This window comes from Bufo gargarizans, chromosome 10, assembly GCF_014858855.1.
Source record: "Bufo gargarizans isolate SCDJY-AF-19 chromosome 10, ASM1485885v1, whole genome shotgun sequence".
Lineage (NCBI taxonomy): Eukaryota > Metazoa > Chordata > Amphibia > Anura > Bufonidae > Bufo > Bufo gargarizans.
The window spans coordinates 12,920,960-12,930,478 of record NC_058089.1 but is presented as its reverse complement, the minus strand read 5'-3'; the positions used below and the strand labels follow the sequence as shown (position 1 = coordinate 12,930,478).

At 52.1% G+C, this 9,519-nt stretch overlaps 1 protein-coding gene across 1 annotated transcript; it reads left to right on the top strand.

Moving 5' to 3' along the window:
• Positions 1-2,365: 2,365 nt before the first annotated feature.
• Positions 2,366-7,291, top strand: LOC122920965. Its single transcript, XM_044270814.1, has 2 exons — positions 2,366-3,941; positions 7,073-7,291. Exons 1-2 carry the CDS (start codon positions 2,555-2,557, stop codon positions 7,075-7,077), a joined length of 1,392 nt encoding a protein of 463 aa, XP_044126749.1. The 5' UTR covers positions 2,366-2,554; the 3' UTR covers positions 7,078-7,291.
• Positions 7,292-9,519: the final 2,228 nt, after the last annotated feature.

Here is a 9,519-nt window from a genome sequence, read left to right as displayed (position 1 = left end):
TCCCCTCTCCGGTGCAGAAAGTATGTGCCCCCTGCTGCATCATCACTCCCTGTGCAGAAAGTATGTGCCCCCCTGTCCTGCATCATCACTCCCTGTGCAGAAAGTATGTGCCCCTGTGCTGCATCATCACCCCCTGTGCAGAAAGTATGCCCCCCTGTCCTGCATCATCACCCCCTGTGCAGAAAGTATGTGCCCCCGTGTGCTGCATCATCACTTCCTGTGCAGAAAGTATGTGCCCCCCTGTCCTGCATCATCACTCCCTGTACAGAAAAGTATGTGCCCCCTGTGCTGCATCATCACCCCCTGTGCAGAAAGTATGTGCCCCCTGTCCTGCATCTTCACCCCCTGTGCAGAAAGTATGTGCCCCCCTGTCCTGCATCATCACTCCCTGTGCAGAAAGTATGTGCCCCCCTGTCCTGCATCTTCACCCCCTGTGCAGGAAGTATGTGCCCCCCTGTGCTGCATCATCATCTCCTGTGCAGAAAGTATGTGCCCCCCTGTGCTGCATCATCACTCCCTGTACAGAAAGTATGTGCCCCCCTGTCCTGCATCATCATATCCTGTGCAGAAAGTATGTGCCCCCCTGTCCTGCATCATCATATCCTGTGCAGAAAGTATGTGCCCCCCTGTCCTGCATCATCACTCCCTGTGCAGAAAGTATGTGCCCCCCTGTCCTGCATCTTCACCCCCTGTGCAGAAAGTATGTGCCCCCCTGTCCTGCATCATCACTCCCTGTGCAGAAAGTATGTGCCCCCCTGTGCTGCATCATCACTCCCTGTGCAGAAAGTATGTGCCCCCCTGTGCTGCATCATCATCTCCTGTGCAGAAAGTATGTGCCCCCCTGTGCTGCATCATCACTCCCTGTACAGAAAGTATGTGCCCCCCTGTCCTGCATCATCATATCCTGTGCAGAAAGTATGTGCCCCCCTGTCCTGCATCATCATCTCCTGTGCAGAACTTCTTTAAAACACACAGCCACACCTCCCACAAGTCACTCATTTAAAGGGACAGTTCATACTACTTCATACAGAATAAACAGCCACCACTAGAGGGAGCTCACTACATACTGATTATACAGCCACTACTAGGGGGAGCTCACTACATACTGATTATACAGCCACTACTAGGGGGAGCTCACTACATACAGATTATACAGCCACCACTAGGGAAAGCTCACTACATACAGATTATACAGCCACCACTAGAGGGAGCTCACTACATACAGATTATACAGTCACCACTAGGGGGAGCTCACTAGATACAGATTATACAGTCACCACTAGGGGGAGCTCACTACATACAGATTATACAGCCACCACTAGGGGGAGCTCACTACATACAGATTATACAGCCACCACTAGAGGGAGCTCACTACATACAGATTATACAGTCACCACTAGGGGGAGCTCACTACATACAGATTATACAGCCACCACTAGGGGGAGCTCACTACATACAGATTATACAGCCACCACTAGAGGGAGCTCACTACATACAGATTATACAGTCACCACTAGGGGGAGCTCACTAGATACAGATTATACAGTCACCACTAGGGGGAGCTCACTACATACAGATTATACAGCCACCACTAGAGGGAGCTCACTACATACAGATTATACAGCCACCACTAGAGGGAGCTCACTACATACAGATTATACAGCCACCACTAGAGGGGGATCACTACATACAAATTATACAGCCACCACTAGAAGGAGCTCACTACATACAGATTTTATTACAAGACCCGGAGGCTCGTATTGCTATTCTCCTTCTTTACTCTGACCAATAGCAGCAAAGAAAACATAAAAATATTGAAACATGTCATCAGCCCCTCCCCATAGTCCCACTATAACAGGCCACACCGCCTGCCAAACCCCCTCTTTCTTTGCTGCTGACCGCAGAGATAAGTACCTGTGATATATGTCTGATTGACGATTTTGGCAGTTTTCCATTGCCTTTTCACAGAGGTTATTGGGTTAATCACCACCCCCCTTTTCCTTATGCCTTTATTTCATTAGGCACAGCTCTGGGGACCCCCCTTTTTTCTGGGGCACCTCTATTGTAGGTGTGCTAATGCTATAGTTGATGGTATAGTGGTCTTCCCTATAGGTTAGACATCCCTGGTTCAAGTCCCAGGAGAGACTTATTTCTCGTTTTGTGTCCTTTCCTGCTTTTATTTTAGGGGTATTTTGCGGTTTGCTGGCTGTGCTTCAGTCCGCTCACCCCCCCTCTCTTTTCCCCCCTCCCTGGGGTTCGTTTCCGCCGCGGCTCACCTTTCATCTCGCCGCCGGCTGTCTCTTCTGCTCGCGAGATCTCGGGCACTTCCGCTTCCGGTTTTTCCTCTCACTGCGGCACTCCGGTGCAGCGGCCTCTGCTCTCATAGGATCGTTTCCTTTGCAGGTTTTTTCTCTCAGTGCACATCGGTTCTTACTCCCTGGCTGGGGAAATCACCTCTTGCCAGTGGAGTCGTTAGTGGATTAATAAGTGTTAGTTTTATTAACCCTTACCTTCCCACACTATTATTAGAGGCAGGCTGCAGCCAAACAGCATTATGCCCAATACCGATTTCAGTGGGCAGGGCCCAGTGGAGGATGACATTCCCCATGTGGAATTAACCCCTTCTGGGGAGGATTGCCAATCAGTGTTGGCTCCTACAGGTAGTTCCCTGGCTTTTCAGTCAACCCTGTCTGATGCCATTGCAGCGGCTATGGGTTCAATGACTTCGGTCATTTCCCAGACTATCGCTCAGGCCCTTGCTGCCCATCCAGCTGCCTCTCCTACCCCGCAGCCCGCTATGGTTCCTAAACCAGCCGGGCCAGGGCCAGCCTCCAGAAAAAGAAATAAGAAGGGTGATGATGTTTCCACCAATGTTGGCGCGCCTGGTCCACGCAAGAGAGCCTGTACGCGTCAGGCAGAACGTACGCGCAATTGGAAAAGTGCTAGAGCACTGCAAGATTTGGAATCCGACTCTGAGATCGGATCCGAGGAGGAGGCTTTAGATGACGCCTTTGAGGAGGCAGAGGAGGACCCATCAGGGGTCATGGATGATAACCCCCTACCCGGGTGTAGCTCCCTAACGTCTGTTGCAGAAGGTATGCCTGCATCTTTGACGGATCCGTCTGGGGAACCCTTGTTCGATCCAGATTCGCTCCACCACCCCCGCTCGGCTGAGTGGTTACCGTTGGAGCACGTTTCCAAATATTTGGAGGCTAGAGTGCGATGTCCTCTTTCCAAAGAGGCTCGCAATAAGCTTAGGGCGGAATGCCCCAGACCTGTCATCCCTAACAGGGTATGCGAGACTCCGGCGGTCGATCCCAAAATGACGCAGTTCCTCTCCAAATCCGATTGGAACCCGCGTAGGGGTCTGGAGTCGGCGCTACGGTCCTGCCAGGATAAACTCCTGGACATATTTGGCCCGCTAGCTAAGCTATTTGACCTGGCGGAGGTCGCTAAAGCCGAGAACAAACAGGTTGATCCGCTAGAGTTGCGCGAATGGGTACAAAGGGCCATTTGCGTAGCTGGGAACGTGAATACGTCCTTAGCCATAGAGAGGCGAAAGGCCATTCTCTTCAAAATTGAGCCAAAATTGGCTAACCTAGCTCTTACGGAGGCTGGAAAGGAGGCCCAGGGCCTTTTATTTGGAGAACCTTTCATTAAGGACCTCGGGAGGTTTGTGGGGGCTTTTACGGCCCTAGACAAGGCCCAATCCTCTATGAAGAGGGTTTTTCACGGTAGGGTCTCTACCAGGGCCGGCAGCTTCAGGGGCCGCCTGTCCGGCCGTGCCCAGTTTCAGTCCCGTGGTTCGGGCCGAGGCTCCTTCTCCCAGAGGTCTTCCTTCCAGGAGCACAGACGAGAACAGTCTTCGTTCTTCCCTTCACGAGGAAGCTCCTGGCGTCCAAGAGGATATCGAGGGAATCCGTCTTCTAGACGTCCCTACGGTGAGTCTACCAACTCATTTCAATTCTTTAAAGGCTTGTGTAGGGGGCAGACTACGTCTTTTTTCTCCAGCTTGGTCCCGCATCACCTCAGACCGATGGGTCCTGTCCACGGTCAGGGGTTTCCATATCGAGCTGACGTCCTCTCCACTATCCATCCCACCTCCGCACCCGGCAATACTCTCAGCGGAAAACCGCGTACTGGTCGACTCAGAACTGTCGGACCTTGTCCGCAAAGGAGCCATAGAACCGGCTCCGATGTCCCCGGGCCTGATAATCAGCAATATTTTTCTAGTGGCGAAAAAGAGGGGCCAACTTCGGCCTGTTATCAATTTACGCGCCCTCAACGCGTTTGTCAGATACCGCCATTTCAAAATGGAGGGCATCCATCTCCTCCGGGACCTCCTACAGGTGGGCGATTGGATGGTCAAGCTGGACTTGAAGGACGCTTATCTTACTGTCCCATTAGAGGACGCGTCCAGGAACCTTCTATGTTTCTCTCGGCAGGACAGGATTTGGCGGTTCACGTGCCTCCCATTCGGCCTATCTTCGGCTCCCTGGTGTTTCACCAAGCTGATGCGTCCGGCTATGGCGTGGCTACGCAGTCGTGGAGTTCGTCTCATCATATATCTGGACGATATTCTGGTCATGGCCCAGAATCGGTCAGTGTTACTGGATCATCTTCACTGGACCATGGATCTTCTGTCAGATCTAGGTTTCCTCCTCAATCAGGAGAAATCTTGCCTCACCCCGTCTCACGAGATGGAGTTCTTGGGGTTTCTGGTGGATGCCACGGCAGGGACGCTCAGCCTACCTCCGGCCAAGGTTCGGTCCATACGGAAGGAGTTGTGCAAAGCCAGGTCGTCTTCCCAGATTTCTTTACGCCAACTAGCCAGGATCATAGGTCTGCTGGCCTCATCTATCCAGGCGGTTTTTCCCAGCCCCGCTCCACTACCGGGCTCTGCAGCGCCTGAAGATTTCCCACCTACGGGCGGGGGCTTCCTATGCGGATTGGATCTCGCTGGACGAGGAGACCAAGGAGGAACTATCCTGGTGGATCCACAATCTGCAAGCTTGGAACGGCAAGGCGATTTTCGGCCATCGTCCGGATTTCGTGGTGGATTCAGATGCCAGCCTGTCGGGCTGGGGAGCTCACTGCGAGGGGATCACGACTGGAGGCGGTTGGTCAGAGGCCGAGGCAGGATTCCATATCAATGCGCTGGAACTGTTGGCTGGATCTTTTGCGATCAGGAGCTTCACGAGAGACACGGCCAGATCCTGCATACAACTACGCATGGACAATGTGTCAGCGGTGAGGTATATCAACGGCATGGGCGGCACCCGCTCCACCATCTTGTCTCGTTTAGCGAAGGATTTCTGGGACTACTGTCTAGACAAGGAGTTGATTGTGTTGGCGGAATATCTTCCAGGCGTCCAGAACATTCATGCAGATTGGAGTTCTCGGTATCTTTCCGATTCCAGCGACTGGCAGTTAGATCCAACGGTGTTCCGTTCCTTAAGGTCAGTTTGGGGTCCTTGCTGCATCGACCTGTTTGCTTCCCGTCTCAACTCGCAACTACAGCGTTTTTACAGTTGGCGCCCAGACCCGGAAGCCGAAGCGGTGGACGCGTTTCTGCAGGATTGGTCCAGAGATCTGCTTTACGCGTTTCCTCCATTCCAGCTGATCCCCAGGACCCTGATTCATGTGAGGCGGTATTCGGCGGATCTGGTACTGCTGGTCCCATTTTGGAACTCCCAGTCATGGTTTCCCCACCTTCTGGAGATGATGATAGAGATCCCGTACCTGCTCCCGACATCTCAGACTCTCCTCCGAGGTCCGAATCACCAACCACATCCTCTTCTCCTAGACGGATCCCTGCGCCTGCTGGCATGTCGGATTTCAGGGGACCCTGGGAGGTCCCAGGAGTTTCGGGAACAGCTAGAGTCCTTTTGGAAAATGCATGGGCCCCAGGCACCAGAAGATCTTACAGATCAGCCTGGGGGTCTTGGGCTCGCTGGTGCGTGGCTAGGGACTTGGATCCCGTATCGGCACCTGTGACGGAGATCTTATATTTCCTATCTTCTTTGTTTGACCAGGGCAAGGCTTACCGCACAATCGGCCTGGTCAGATCGGCTATTTCTGCCTCTCACCAAGGGTTTGATGGTACCCCTGCGGGACAACATCCTTTAGTATGTCGTCTCCTGCGCGGTTCTCGGATGTCTCGTCCTCCTAGGCCTAGATTTTCTGCCACTTGGGATGTGTCTTGTGTCCTTTCCTTTTTATCTTCTTGGCCTCAGAATGCGGACCTTTCCCTTCGGCAACTATCGGCGAAGCTCGTCACTCTCTTTTGTCTGATTTCCTGCAAGCGGGTTTCAGACGTCCGGGCTTTGGACTCTGATGCACGCTCGTACACCCCGGAGGGGGTCTCTTTTGACATCTCGAGGAGGACTAAGACCCACATACGCTCGGTCGCTTATCCTGCTTTCCCGGCTTCACCTTCACTTTGCCCAGTGGCCTGCCTCAAGGAGTATGAGGCTCGCACTTCTCTGCATCGGTCACGTGAATTCCCGCATCTTTTCCTTTCGACAATTCGTCCTTTTGCCCCAGTGACCACTCCCACGCTGGCTAGGTGGATGAAGTGGATCATGGAACTTGCGGGCGTAGACACTTCTGTATTTTCGGCGCATTCCGCTAGGGGGGCATCTGCTACCTCTTTGGCGGTTTCTGGTGCCAGACTGGAGGACATTTTGAAACTGGCGGACTGGTCCAGAGTCTCCACGTTCAGGGAATTTTACTTTCGTCCAGGTCCTCACGTTTTCTCGTCAATTATTGAGAATTTATCTTAACTTTGAACTTGCAATACGAGCCTTCGGGTCTTGTAATAAAATCAGGTGATTTTCCTATTTCATGACGTAAAGTCATGATTTTATTAAAGACACGGAGGCGAGTATTGCCCACCCTATGTTTTCCCTCCCTATGTGAGTTTTACAATAGGAATGATTTTGATTGTGTCATTTGCATATTGCTTTAACTCTATGAGTTTTTTCCTGAGTAGGTTTGTCGCAACCATTTGTTTGTGAATACGATGCACCAATTTGCTTCTATCATGGCTCTGTTTTTCGCCTTCTTTCAGGTTGAGTTCGGCCTATTCGGTGGTATCCGTTGGTCTACGTCCTGGTTCGGAGGGTCGGCAGTTTGATTCCAGCCGATCATGTGATGTGGACGGCTTCAGGAGATTCTTCAGCGTTGTTCCTGTTGTTCCAGTTCGCTTCCGGATGGATGGCGCTTTGTTCCCAGGCTGTTCCGGTTCCTGGTTGGCGGTTCAGTTGGACTTTTTCGTGTTTGGACTTACAAAGAAAGAGGAGGCTTTGCAGGCGGTGTGGCCTGTTATAGGGGGACTATAGGGAGGGGCTGATCACATGTTTCAATATTTTTATGTTTTCTTTGCTGCTATTGGTCAGAGTAAAGAAGGAGAATAGCAATACTCGCCTCCGTGTCTTTAATAAAATCATGACTTTACGTCATGAAATAGGAAAATCACCTGATTATACAGCCACCACTAGAGGGAGCTCACTACATAGAGATTATACAGCCACCACTAGAGGGAGCTCACTACATACAGATTTTACAGCCACCACTAGAGGGAGCTCACTGCATACAGATTATACAGCCACCACTAGAGGGAGCTCACTACATACAGATTATACAGCCACCACTAGAGGGAGCTCACTACATACAGGTTATACAGCCACCACTAGAGGGAGCTCACTACATACAAATTATACAGCCACCACTAGAGGGAGCTTACTACATACATATTATACAGCCACCACTAGAGGGAGCTTACTACATACAGATTTTATTACAAGACCCGGAGGCTCATATTTCTATTCTCCTTCTTTACTCTGACCAATAGCAGCAAAGATAAAAAATAAATATTGAACATTTGAACAGCCCCTCCCCATAGTCCCAGTATAACAGGCCACTCCGCCTGCAAATCCTCCTCTTTCTTTGCTGCTGACCGCAGAGATAAGTACCTGTGATATTTGTCTGATTACTATTACTGTTTTCTCTTATTGTAGTTTTTTCCCTTTTGGGGTTTTATGTGATACTCTATTGTTTGCAGGTTGTTTTGTGGGATCTCCCATGGCCTGATGCTGTGTGATTCCTTAGCACAGCTCTGGTGACCCTGTGCTTCAGGAGTACCCTGTGTGTCCGATTACCTCCTTTGGGGTTATCATCCCCTTCTGTCTGTCCCTTCCCCTATCAGGGTTTTTACTTTTTGACATCTGACTGAGTTTTCTCCCAGTCCCTTTCACACTGCGCACTTCCCCTCGGTCTCCCTTTCCCATCCGCTTATCTTTCGCGCCGCGGCTCACCTTTGATCTTGCCGCCGGCGCTCCTGCTTGCCGCGCTTCGCTCCGCCCGAGATCTCGCGAGATCTCGGGCGCTTCCGCTTCCGGTTTCAGTGCGGCGCTCCGTAGTCTCGGCGCGCACTGCCCTGCATCTGCTCTCCGGCTCCTGTGCTCGGCGGCCTCCCTGCTTACCGGCTCCTGTTTTTTCTATCAGGTTTTTCTCCCCTCTCTAGTTCCTCTCCCTGGCTGGGGAAAATCCTCACCAGCGGAGTTCTTAGGGTAGGATTAGTTTTCAGATTAACCCTTTCACTACTGATATAGAGGCGGGCTGTGTGATTATGCCCAATACAGATCTCAGTGGGCAGGGCCCTATGGAAGAGGATATGCCTCAGGCTGATTTAACCCCTTCTGGGGACGATTGTGATATGGGGACGCCCTCTGCGGATCCTTCCCTGGTTTTTCAAAATACTTTATCTAATGTGATTGCTGCGGCCATGGGATCAATGACTTCGGTCATTTCCCAGTCTATTGCCCAAGCCCTTGCAACCCATCCAGCTGCCTCTCCCACCCCACAGCCCGCTACGGTTTCTAAACCTACCGGGCCAGGGCCTGCCTCCAGAACACGCTTGACTGGTGACGTTGTCTCCACCAATGTTGGCGCGCTGGGTTCGCGCAAGAGAGCCTGTACGCGTCAGGCAGAACATACGCGCAGTTGGAAAAGTGCTAGAGCACTACAGGATGCAGCTTCCGGCTCTGAAGTCGGTTCTGATGAGGAGGCGATAGATGACGCCTTTGAGGAGGCAGAGGACGACCCTTCTGGGGTCATAGATTCAAACCCCTTACCCGGGTGCAGCTCCATGCTTTCGGCAGCAGACGTGTCCTTGACGGACCCATCAGGGCAACCTCTCTTTGACCCGGATTCCCTACACCACCCTCGGTCTGCGGAGTGGTTGCCGTTGGAGCATGTCTCCAAATATTTGGAGGCCCGAGTGCGTTGCCCCCTCTCCAAAGAGGCGCGCAACAAGCTTAGGGCGGAATGCCCCAGACCCGTTATTCCCAACAGGGTGTGCGAGACTCCAGCGGTAGACCCTAAAATGGCCCAATTCCTCACCAAATCTGGGTGGAATCCGAGGAAGGGTCTGGAGTCGGCCCTGCGTGCCTGTCAGGACAAGCTCCTGGACATATTTGGCCCCCTGGCAAAGATTTTTGACCTGGCCGAGGCTGC

Excerpts from the sequence above, each read along its gene's own strand:
- LOC122920965 (XM_044270814.1), top strand. The coding sequence starts at position 2,555 with ATGCCCAATACCGATTTCAGTGGGCAGGGCCCAGTGGAGGATGACATT.